At 41.1% G+C, this 12,655-nt stretch overlaps 1 protein-coding gene across 1 annotated transcript in view; it reads right to left on the bottom strand.

Moving 5' to 3' along the window:
* Positions 1–12,655, bottom strand: part of LOC117268815 (xylosyltransferase 1-like) — a 44,759-nt gene that overhangs the window by 17,232 nt on the left and 14,872 nt on the right. Inside the window, exons 2-4 of the mRNA XM_033645513.2 lie at positions 7,737–8,286; positions 4,680–4,852; positions 4,191–4,393 (exon numbers count right to left, since the gene is read on the bottom strand). Of these exons, the coding sequence (XP_033501404.1) occupies positions 4,191–4,393; positions 4,680–4,852; positions 7,737–8,286 (926 nt within the window). The remainder of the gene's footprint in view (positions 1–4,190; positions 4,394–4,679; positions 4,853–7,736; positions 8,287–12,655) is intronic.

The raw sequence follows: 12,655 nt of genomic DNA on the forward strand, positions 1-12,655 counted from the left end.
GCAATTAAATATTTAAACGATTCGTGTCTTTCTTTTAAACAATGCAAAACAATCTTCCATTTAGGGGAATTAGAGTGAGTCCAAGTGACTCTATTTGGGACAGCTGGACCAGTTTATTCAGCTTCCTCCTCCAGCTGGGAGCAAACAGCTCCGCTGCAGTGTGGGGCCTGAAGTGGAGGCAACACATTCAAAGAGCCACTCCCTGCATGTAGTGTGAGCTGTAAGCACATGGCTTGAGCCTGCTGTCGTCCCAGAGAGTAGACAGGATAGCAGACAGACGGATCGCTTTGATTACAGTCGTTAAAACGAACCGCAGGCATGCATGTGTGCGTTTGTGGGCATGTTTGTGTTCATCAGTTACTCACACACATTTAAATCTGACTGAGACTGCTTCAACATATGGTCATATATCACAGAAGATGCTTCTCATCTAGGATTTTTATTTTTTTGCAAATTATGATCTTTTAAATTGTCATAGCTGAATTTAGACTATAGATACCTGAAGGAATAGTTTGCTTATTGATGACAGCACTCTCATATCTCTATGATCAATTTGAAGCTACAGCCAGCAGCCAGTTAGCTGCCAGCACCTCTAAAGCCCACTGATTAGCATGCTATATCTAATTTGCATATAATGTGTGTACAAAAAACAAAGTGTAATGGGAGTGTATTTGCTAAACTATTTCTTGACTGCGTCCACTGGTGGACAACATATTCAGATTCTTCACTTCAGTAAAAGTACTAATTCCACACTGTAAATATAGTCCACTTCAAGTAAAAGGCCTGCATTCTAAACCTTCAAACCTTAAGTATGAAAAGTTAAAGTATTCATTGTGCAGTAAGATATTCCCAGCTGTTATAAATTATGTTTTTGGATCAATATTACTGCTGCATGGATCTCTTTTAGCTCACTGGCTGATCTTCAAAGAGTCCACTTGAAACTACTTCAAATAATGTTGCATTGTTCAATCTACAGCACTGCATTATATTCTATAGGATATTTGTTTGTAGCTTGGGTGATCCGTGAGAGCAGCAGATTTCTAAATAGTTAGCTTTTCATGGTGTCAGAAAAACAGCCCTGTTTTCAGCTTTGTGATGATGCATTTTCCAGCTGATCCATGATGGTTTTTAAAGAGTTTATTAGCTTAAGAAGTGGGAGAATTAAATTAAAAAACACCTCACCCTTTAGTTTATCACACTCACACACATTCAAAATAAACACATTGGAGATACATGGCTTTCACTGGACAGGAAGGGGATGAGAAACTGTGATATGAAAAGCAACGAAAGCTTTTCGCTCGGTCAATAATGTTGCAGTTAGCATTGTAAGCATCGTAAGCTGCTGACCACCGGCTCAGCCGGCTCTATGTTGAGAACTGTAAGCAGAAAACCCTAGCTCAGACTGAATCATACATACGCTCTGAATATCGTATAGAGCTCCATTAAAGGTGCTGGTGTTCGAATTAGACAGGTTAGCTGTTTCCCCCTGTTCCCAGTGTTTGTGCTAAGCTAGTTGACTGGAGTATCAGTCTTCTTATATAAAGCTTGATTTATGGTTGAGCTCTTGACAGAAAAAAGTGTCATTGGACACTTTTCTTTTATGTTGCACCAGTAGAATTTGGTTATGTTGCGCACATCGTCATATTTTGTCACACAATGTGATTGGTAGTATTACTATCATTGCAATGGAGATGGCAGTTTTCAATCTACACCATTCCCACCTGCATTCAGCGGCTCTGTCCACAGAGGCAGCCCTCTGTCAGCAGCAGCAACTGTGGAGCTGAGAGGACAGCAGCCAGTCAAACTGCCTTCACCAGGCTGACTGACAGCAGACATTAACACAACCAATATATTTTTCATGTCAGCTCCTCAGGAAGACATGTATTGTACTGTTTGTATAGACTAGTTCACTGATTTCATTTCCTAGCCCTCCATAGCAAGTGAGAGGAATCTGCCGCTTATAGACAGACTGGGAGCTGATGCATGTAACGTAGATACGTTACTGAGTTAAAAATATATAGAGTAGGATATCTGTGTGATTAAACAGTTGTCTGTGATTAAACATTACTAAACGTGACAAAAATAGACTCTGAGTATAATAAAAAAAGTGCAGCGGGTCTGGGTTACCATGAAAACAGCTTAAAACCTTTCACTGAAGCATAAATTGAAAACGATGTGCGACAGTTTAATTTCTGTCGAGCAGCACTTATGAAAAGTGTCAAGCGTCCTGCCATAAATCAGGCTGAACACTTGGACTACTCCTTTAAATTCCCTTTATTTTTCACTGTCTACAAGCTTTATGCAGGCATTTGCTTTCATGTAAAAGTATAGCCAATATTATACCCACTGCTAAAATCAGTCTGTCAGATGTCCGATCCTCTGAAGGTAGCTGCTTTTGTGTTTGATATTTAAAATGTTTGTGTGACCTTCTCTTGACAAAGAAACATACAGTGGATACACACACACGCACGCACGCACGCACACACGCGCGCATGCACGCGCACGCACACACACACACACACTTCCATTGACTCACTCTGCATGTGCGTCAGTGATGTCACAGCTATCGATGGTGTTGTGTAAATGCTGTGGATGTGCTATGGATTTTAGCTGGAAGGGTGTTCAAACAGTCACTTTGATGGGAGGACAATAAATGGATTAGTGTGCTTGCGTTTGTGTGAGCCCTCACAAGAGTAGAAACACATAGAACTTACAACGCAGACTATTTTGTAAGTCTTCAGAGACTGGAAGAAGAGGAAGTTTAGTGTTTAGCACTTTAAAAAGAAACACACTTTGGAGGAAAAGGTTAGTTTGGGAATAGGATTTGAGTTTGGGGTCAAGAATGTAGTAAGGTTTAAGCAATCAACTTTATTTTACCTAAATTTAATTAAGCAGCAACACGAGCTGCCAGAGGATCTTACATGTTCTAAACAAACCCCAGCTTAACCCAGTCATATCTAAACTCCTTAACTGGAAGCAAAACAGAGCCACACCTAAAATGTCCATAAAACCTGCATGCATACACAATCATGTACATTAAGTACGAACGTTTGCTAAATCTAATGGACATTTACAACTGAGAGTTTGTTTGTGCTTCCAAGGAATTTGGTTTAGATAATATGGTTAAATTGGGGACTTGGCTTGAAAGCTGTCCAGCGGTGTCACCAAATTCCTGGAGTTTAATTGATTAGTCATGTAACCATAGAATTTATTGGTTTATCTGTTTTTAGTTTCTCCAACGTGGAGATTTTCTCTTCACATTACTGTTAATTAAATATTCTTTAGATATTTGAATGTGTCAATTTACATTCTGGGAAATTGGACATTTTTCCGTATTTAAGGGACCCTTACCCTTATCAGATTAGTCCTGAATGATGCACCACCATTGGCTATAAATGGGCCGACGGAATTGTACTAATTTCACTGATTTAGAACTTAATCCAAGTACTTCTTTCTAGAGCTCATTGTTTGCTCAAATTACTTATACATGATTGTCGAGATCTAGGAGCTCCACAGAGGTCAAAGCGAGCTCATATGTAGTTCTCCATTTCTGGAACACAGCTGAGTTCACTAACACTCAGCTGCAACAGGCCCATCTCTGCTGGCTATCTGGTAAAAACACAACCACCTGGACCTCAGCCAAACACAAGAATGACCTCCATAAACCTCTACATGTTACTTCTTCACTGCTGCAGCTACAGCGAGCGAATCACCAGTCAATACCTCCACTGATCACAGCCAAGCTCTTTCCTCAACAATACAGATCCCATTTAAATCCCCAAGCAGCAAGACAGCCATTAACAGGGCTCTGCTTCATAGCTATAGACTCCCAATCCATTCAGAGTCGATGCACTTGAGGTCTATTGGCCACGTAACCTGATCCATAAGACCTTAAACAAACCAAACAAGGCTTTAACAAATCAATGTGCTGTGTGTTTGGATGAAACTTGACGTGATCGATAAATCTCCTACAGTCTTCTAGAGGGATAGAAAACAGGGAACAGTGGAGGGAATTTTCAACCAAACCTTTACGAATTAAAGAGTCTGCTAAGGGCCATTTTTGTGCCACGTTAGTTTGTAGTATGGTAACAACTGGTCCTGTGTTTCTGTTATCTGTGATAATGACATGAAAACATGAACAATGAAGAGGTGACCCCACAGCTGCTTCCTCTGCTGACCCAGTCTCTCACCTGATGGGATAGTCTGCAGCACTGAGGTTGATGAAGAAGTCCCAGGACCAGTCACTCATTTTCAGAAGGTCCTCCATGCTGCGTAGGTACATGGTCAACAGGCTGGCGCCGCCCCAGATGGTGGACATCCGCCAGGAAGTCACCCGGACGTTGGGATACTGGCCAGCCAGAGACAGGACCTCTCTGTGGAGGTAGTTTGACCTCTGAGAAGGGTAGAGAACAGAAGAAGATGAAGGGTTATATTATCATACATGTTATATGTATATAAATATATAATTTGTCCTGTATGGTTGTCATGTCAGTTAAAGAAATATTCTGATTTAAGGGATAGTATATCGGTAAGTAATCTGTATAGCTTTGTCCATCTTATTTACATCTGTCACTATTTTTCTGGCTCTGGCTTATGAAGATGATGTCCCCATTTGTAATGCCTCCCAAAAAAGAAGTTGTTGGATGCTTTTGACACAGAATGAAAGTCAGCAGTCTCACCAGGTCTACATGGATGTAGTAATAGTGCGAGGTGTGGTAGATGGCTTTGAAGAGACGATGGAACTGACGAGAGGCTCGGCCATGGACGACCAGGACGAAGGCGATCCGTGCCGGCATGACCTGGGCAGCATCTGAGGGCTCCTCATCCCACTGTACATTCACATTAGCCTTACCTGGACAGAGAGGATAAGGTCTTCAGCTCATGAAACACAAAATTTTGTAAAGGGCCGGTAACATGATTTAAATCTAATGATGCTTTTATTGATGTGTTCATGTCCTGTTGAAAATACAGTTCATGTCAGCAGGTGGTGGGTATAATTGGCAACCATTTAAAAAGTCTTTTTCTTGAAGAACATTCTTCAGGTCCAGCTTGTTCAGTTGGTCTGACAGAAAAATTCCATTTTAAAACATCACACTGGGCTCCACAAAATTATAAAGTGCAATTTCCGCAATTTTCTGACTTTTTATTGAATATTGTAAAAAATCGTGGCAGCCCTCCTGCGGTCCAAATGTAAACTGTAATACATTCATTGGAACAAAACAGACCTAATCAGCAATTTTCAGTGCACATTGTTAGTCACACATCTGAAAAGAGAACAGCAAGGCAGACACCACTTGTTGCATTATTGCTTCTTGGTTGCAAGACAACATCACTGTCACTGTGAACCCTGCTCTCCACTCCGTCACTTCCATCTTTCCTGGAAAGATTGTGCTGTCTGTGGCTGGCTGAGCTAAATCTGCCTCTTGTATATATAAACCCTCTGACAGCCTAATGCTTCTCCATCATCACGCTAAAGATGGCGCGGGTTGAGGCCTGCTTGGCCTAATTAGTGACCTTCCCGGGTTGGGGCATGCTGGGATTGCGAGTTTGAGGAGAAATGACTGTAATCAGGCAGCTCAGTAGAGCGCTGCTGTGCAGACAGAGGGAGGCAGGGGGAGCGATGTCGTGCATGGACAGGGATGTATACTTATGTCTGCATGAGTACAGATGCACAGAACTTTGTTTCAACAACCCTCTTGTTCTCTTTAACAGACTGAGCACACGTCAGTCAATCTCAAATGTCAAACCAAATCATCTTTCACTGCTGCTTGAGCCTGTGGATATAATGACTAGTGTATCATCAAAGCAACCTATAATCATATAAATTAAACCTCAAACGGCTCAGGGTGGTTCCGAAAGCATGACTACAAGTAAATCATTAGTCAGCCCTTCTAAAAATAAGATTACAAACTGCTTTTCTAATTGGGGTGTAATTACGTTGGTTGGGTATCATCCATGCAGTGTCCATCCATGCTTTAAGTCCCTGAAAATAGAACTGGAAACAAACTGGATGCCTCTTCATTGGCTCTGGCACGTGCCGGGTTAAAAATGCTTCCCAAAGGATAAATTTAGGAAAAAAGAACATCTTTGACTTTTTTGCAACCTGCCACTTCAAAGCAGCTGCATGTTCGCCCAATTCCTTCGCTTTCTGTCTTTCAGGCTGTCACCCTTTCATTTGTTGACTGGCTCAATCACCAGCTATGTTACCATGAGGGGATGAATCAGTCCTTAAATCATAGGTTAATACACATAAACCAACTATGCACAATAACTCTGTGTGCTCATATTCTGGATAACACCCATAAGTATAGACTACATTAACCTGGAAATATGCTAAACCAGTCTTGGTACAAATTCAGCCTAACAGGAAAATAAAAAGATTTTTTCAGCGTGATTTGACTTTAACTGACGTAACCTAACATCAGAAGCTACATGAAATAATGCATATTGTAGACTTAAACTTCCAGGAAGAAATCTACTAATGTTTAGCCAACAGTGCCTGTTGTCTAAAATAAAGCTTTAAACTTTTCTTATGAAGCAAGTTTTTTAAGGTTTCAACTAATAATTTATTTTGTTGATTGACCAGACGATTATTTTTCTTATTAACTGATTAATCATTTGGTCTGTCAAAAAAGGCATTTAGTTCAAGTTCCTATCCTGGCATTGGTTAAACCTCTTAAAAAAAACTCTGTTCATCAAAATTACTTATTTCATTTTTTATATCTCTGCACTGGCAACAGCTGTGGCTGGAGCCATTATGTTTTCAGGTTGTTCATCCATCTTTCTGTCTGTTTCATTCAGCTTGAGGGAATTTCTTCTTTCTTTCGCAGAGGCATACAACTGCAAGGCGGTAACTCCAGTTGTTCCATTAAAAAATCTCTTCATGTACTAAAATGGCTTAGTATGTGCAGATCTATAAATATGCAAATTAGCCCACCTCCCACCCCCCTGCTTGCAGTTTGACTGTACATGTACCTGCTCACCTTTGACTCAGCTCATCAAACACACAAACCTCTACTTGTAAACAGCAATATACAACATGAGCCTTTGTCTTGAATATGTTATCAAACAGCTAATAATGTGTTGCCAATGTTAGATAAATCATCTCCTGATGACCAGCTGACAAGCTGAGGTGACTGTAGAATTAAAGGATTGGTTCCTTGGGTTTATAACATAACAAACCCTAGAAGTCTGGGTTTGACTTCTTATGTAGCTCATGATATGTCTTGTAACATATAAAACACTATATGGATATGTTAATGAGGTTAAAAAGTTGATTTTCACTGGAGGGGTCTTAAAATATCACATAAAACAAATGCAGCAATCCTCACTTTTGAGAAGGTGCAACTAGAGCATGTTTGGCAACTAATCAATTGACTTATTCATTAATGGACTATCATTTCAGCTCTAGTTGAAACACATTTACTGTATGGGATTGTACAATACTGGGTTGGAAAGAGGAGCTAAAACAGTGTTATTACTCTACCTTCAGCTAAAAGAAAAATATGCATAATCCTTGCCCTTTTTGATCCCCCTTTCCCCCTTACAATTTCCCAACAGTTCCTAAAGCAGCTGTGCAAATGTGTCATAAAAGTAGGAGTTTGGTTGCTAACTCAAATAAAGCTTAATCTTAATCTAAATGTGTATGTTTTTCAGGACTTTTTTTCATAAATATAAAATACACTATTATTAAATGCATATTGCATATGCATAAAGTATTGGTTCTCTGATCTCACCTTCTATGGGGCAGTAGCGAGGCACTTTCTCAGGCATCAGCGCCCTCTCTTTGTGCTTGCAGTAGACCTCCACTATCTGCTGCCGACACTCGCGACTCTTGGCTCGGGACAGAGCAGAAATGGCTTCTTTCCCACTGATCTCACACTGCGGCTGCTCCTTCCTCGGCTCCAAACCAGGTGGCAGCGCCGTGGCTGACTTCTTTTCCTGGTACAGCGGTGGATCCTGATTGGACCCCTGGACCGGTGCTGGGATGGTTGGCACCTGAGGGTGGGGTTTATGGATGTTGGTTCGGTTATGATTGTGACCCAAACCTCTGGGTTGGATGGGAGGGTACTTGAGGACTTCGTTTGCAGATTTTCCCAGCATGCTTTGTGCTTGGACCTTGTCGAGCTTGCGTTTGATGTTTGCGACTGGCACTCGCTGGCGTTGTGATCGAGCTCCCAGGTTGCTGTTGCTGTCGATGGTGTCAAAGTCTTTGGGGACTGAGTTCTCATTGTTGTTGCTGTCCAGGCGAAGTTTTTCTTTTGGCCGGTGAGAATGGTAGACATCCTGTGAGGGAGAAGATAAAGTGGGTATATAAATCATGACAATGCCATCCTGTAATCCTGAAAGTACGTCTTGACCTCTTCACACATAGAAGATAAACAGTCAGACATGGTGATATACTGAAGTTTCCTTGTCCACATGCTTTCCTTTCCACAAGATACAAAAAAACCCCCAAAAATGATCAAACCTGTTAAATTAAAAAAATGCTATTTGCAAACAAGGCTCTATGGATGGCAATGTCAGTTGGTCGTTACTCTACTTTGGCTCAGACTGAAACATCACAACAACTATTGGATGGATTGCCATTTATTGAAGACATTCATTTTCCCCAAAGGATGAATCCTAGTGACTTTGGTGATCCTTGGACTTTTATCTGGCTTCATCCTGAAGTTCAGATTCATGGCTGTGAGTGAGAAGTCTCTACAACTATTGGATGGATTGTGATGAAATTTGCTTCATGCATTCATGTTCCCCAGAGGATGAACTGTATTAAATTTGGTGATCCTTTGACTTTTCATCTAATGCCATCATCGGGTCAACATTTTAATGTGTCCAATACTCTGGTTTATGACCAAATACATGCAGAACTAATGGCATTCCTTCAGCCTCAGCTGTGCTTTGTGTTTATTGCTAATTGGCAAACATTAGGATCCTAACTAACAAGGTGAACATAATAATAATAAACCCTCTAAACATCACTGTAAGTATTTTAGCATGATCACATAAAACATTTAGCTTAAATCTTCACTTGTTAACCTATGTATAGTCCTAATCAAACAGTCCTGCTAATGTTTCACATTAAAAGCCTTTCAAAAGCAAACCACTGGGAGTATTGTTGGGTTGTCGGTGCACATTTGAGACCATAGTGTTGTATCCCACACCGTTGGCACTAGTCGGCCCTTGTCGGCCCTTGTTGGTAGCTTAACGGCTGATTAAGCATGTTGATTCCGTTGGGAAGAGAAATCATTCTGACTGGCTGTTTAGCTTAAGCAAATCAGTGCATGAGAAAAGAAACAGAAGTGAGGAACACCAGCAAACAACTTTTGTCAAGAGAGCACACACAGAAGGCTCCTCTCATTTGCAACTTTTTAATCAGACATATTATTAATTAGAAGTAGCTATATTACGGAACAAGAGTAGTGTGAAAATGGTAGGCAAACGCTGCCTTGTTTCTTGTGCAAGTAAAAGGACTTGCATATCTGCAGTCCTAGGTCTGCCGGGTTCCCTTTTTGAATGATGAATACAGACCACCTGCTGGTATGGATAGTTATTTCCTCTCACACAGCCGCAGAATGTACAGTACAGGCCAAAAGTTTGGACACACCTTCTCATTCAATGCGTTTTCTTTATTTTCATGACTATTTACATTGTAGATTCTCACTGAAGGCATCAAAACTATGAATGAACACATGTGGAGTTATGTACTTAACAAAAAAAGGTGAAATAACTGAAAACATGTTTTATATTCTAGTTTCTTCAAAATAGCCACCCTTTGCTCTGATTACTGCTTTGCACACTCTTGGCATTCTCTCCATGAGCTTCAAGAGGTAGTCACCTGAAATGGTTTTCCAACAGTCTTGAAGGAGTTCCCAGAGGTGTTTAGCACTTGTTGGCCCCTTTGCCTTCACTCTGCGGTCCAGCTCACCCCAAACCATCTCGATTGGGTTCAGGTCCGGTGACTGTGGAGGCCAGGTCATCTGCCGCAGCACTCCATCACTCTCCTTCTTGGTCAAATAGCCCTTACACAGCCTGGAGGTGTGTTTGGGGTCATTGTCCTGTTGAAAAATAAATGATCGTCCAACTAAACGCAAACCGGATGGGATGGCATGTCGCTGCAGGATGCTGTGGTAGCCATGCTGGTTCAGTGTGCCTTCAATTTTGAATAAATCCCCAACAGTGTCACCAGCAAAACACCCCCACACCATCACACCTCTTCCTCCATGCTTCACAGTGGGAACCAGGCATGTGGAATCCATCCGTTCACCTTTTCTGCGTCTCACAAAGACACGGCGGTTGGAACCAAAGACCTCAAATTTGGACTCATCAGACCAAAGCACAGATTTCCACTGGTCTAATGTCCATTCCTTGTGTTTCTTGGCCCAAACAAATCTCTTCTGCTTGTTGCCTCTCCTTAGCAGTGGTTTCCTAGCAGCTATTTGACCATGAAGGCCTGATTCGCGCAGTCTCCTCTTAACACTTGTTCTAGAGATGGGTCTGCTGCTAGAACTCTATGTGGCATTCATCTGGTCTCTGATCTGAGCTGCTGTTAACTTGCGATTTCTGAGGCTGGTGACTCGGATGAACTTATCCTCAGAAGCAGAGGTGACTCTTGGTCTTCCTTTCCTGGGTCGGTCCTCATGTGTGCCAGTTTCCTTGTAGCGCTTGATGGTTTTTGCGACTCCACTTGGGGGCACATTTAAAGTTTTTGCAATTTTCCGGACTGACTGACCTTCATTTCTTAAAGTAATGATGGCCACTGGTTTTTCTTTAGTTAGCTGATTGGTTCTTGCCATAATATGAATTTTAACAGTTGTCCAATAGGGCTGTCGGCTGTGTATTAACCTGACTTCTGCACAACACAACTGATGGTCCCAACCCCATTGATAAAGCAAGAAATTCCACTAATTAACCCTGATAAGGCACACCTGTGAAGTGGAAACCATTTCAGGTGACTACCTCTTGAAGCTCATGGAGAGAATGCCAAGAGTGTGCAAAGCAGTAATCAGAGCAAAGGGTGGCTATTTTGAAGAAACTAGAATATAAAACATGTTTTCAGTTATTTCACCTTTTTTTGTTAAGTACATAACTCCACATGTGTTCATTCATAGTTTTGATGCCTTCAGTGAGAATCTACAATGTAAATAGTCATGAAAATAAAGAAAACGCATTGAATGAGAAGGTGTGTCCAAACTTTTGGCCTGTACTGTATGTGGTCATTGGCCATTGGCTACAGTCTTTGCTGTGTGCTCAAGTGCAAGTTTTTGGCCCAGACACAGGTGACATGGGGTGATTCAACAGTCTGCCTTCATTGGCACTAGTTTCTTTAATGTCGGTTTGGTGTAGCTGTAAACTGTTGACATTGTTTTAGAGGTTAGAGGCGAACTCCTAAATCATGGTTTGGTTAAAACTGTTTTCTCCGCATCTTTGTTAGTTGGGTTAGTTTCCAAATTATTAAGGAAGAACAGTGAAGAAAGAGGCAGCCACACAGTGTGTGGAAATGGAGATAGAATACAGTTAAAATCATGTTACACAGACACATGCTCATGTTCATACTTTTTTCAAACCACTTCCAGAGCAAATGATTAAGCTCCAGCCTAAAAAAAAAACATTAAAACATGCAGGTACATGCACAGTATCTGTGTGAGTATATGAAGCCTTTTATTCCTTTTGGACTAAATCACAGTGTTGTTCCTGTGCTTCACAATAACAGTTCAGGTTATAAGTTTGGAATGCAGCTCTTCCTGCTCCAGAAGGAAATCGACAGCACAGCAGGCAAATCAGTACTTTTGCATCAACAACGGATCAATGACTATGTTTATATGAAAGGCATCGCTCGTAGTGATGACACTACAGAGACTTATCACAAACTCTTGTTTGTTTACAGAGGGTTTTAGCATCTCTCAGCTCACTGTTTTGGTTTTATGGCCCAAGACTTTTATGTTTTTATACACTCTGAACACTCAAATCAAGCAAACAGCAGACAGACACAGTTAGAGACTGACTGTCTCTAAGACAGCAACTAAAGGGACAGAAATTACCCTCAGGAGTTGCTGGAGACCAATAGCCAATAGCAAACTGCCCACATGTTTGCCATATAACTATAAAGGTGATAACAGCTTGTAAATGCAGGTTTAAACAGTATTGAAATGTTTGTTCCTTATGATGAAACCAATGGTTTATGCCATTCTTATGCTGAAGGAAGGAAATAAAGACAAACCCCTAAAACTGGACCATGAAACTACCACAAAATACCTGATACTGACAACTATAAACATCATAACCCTTACACACCAGTCCTGAAAGACTCCCAAAGGACACAAATAAATGACACAAGACATATTATCTGCTATAAAAATCATCTCATTTTCTGAAGGAATTATGATTGTCATTTTGTTAGGACATGTGCACATTTATTATTCATTTACTTAAGTCCCTGACTTCCTCACATAGGTCAGTCATTAAATTCAGTTTCTCTTTTTAGAAAAAAGAAATGGACAGACATGAGAAGAGAAAAAGTAAAAGCTCAATTGAGCACAAGTGACCTTTGACCCCAGAGACACAGACAGCTGTGGCCTTGACCTCCTGGAGTCAGGTGGTGATATATAAGAATGTGTGTGTGTGCGTGTGTGAGTTTCAGTGGCAAAGCCACATG

This window comes from Epinephelus lanceolatus, chromosome 18, assembly GCF_041903045.1.
Source record: "Epinephelus lanceolatus isolate andai-2023 chromosome 18, ASM4190304v1, whole genome shotgun sequence".
Lineage (NCBI taxonomy): Eukaryota > Metazoa > Chordata > Actinopteri > Perciformes > Serranidae > Epinephelus > Epinephelus lanceolatus.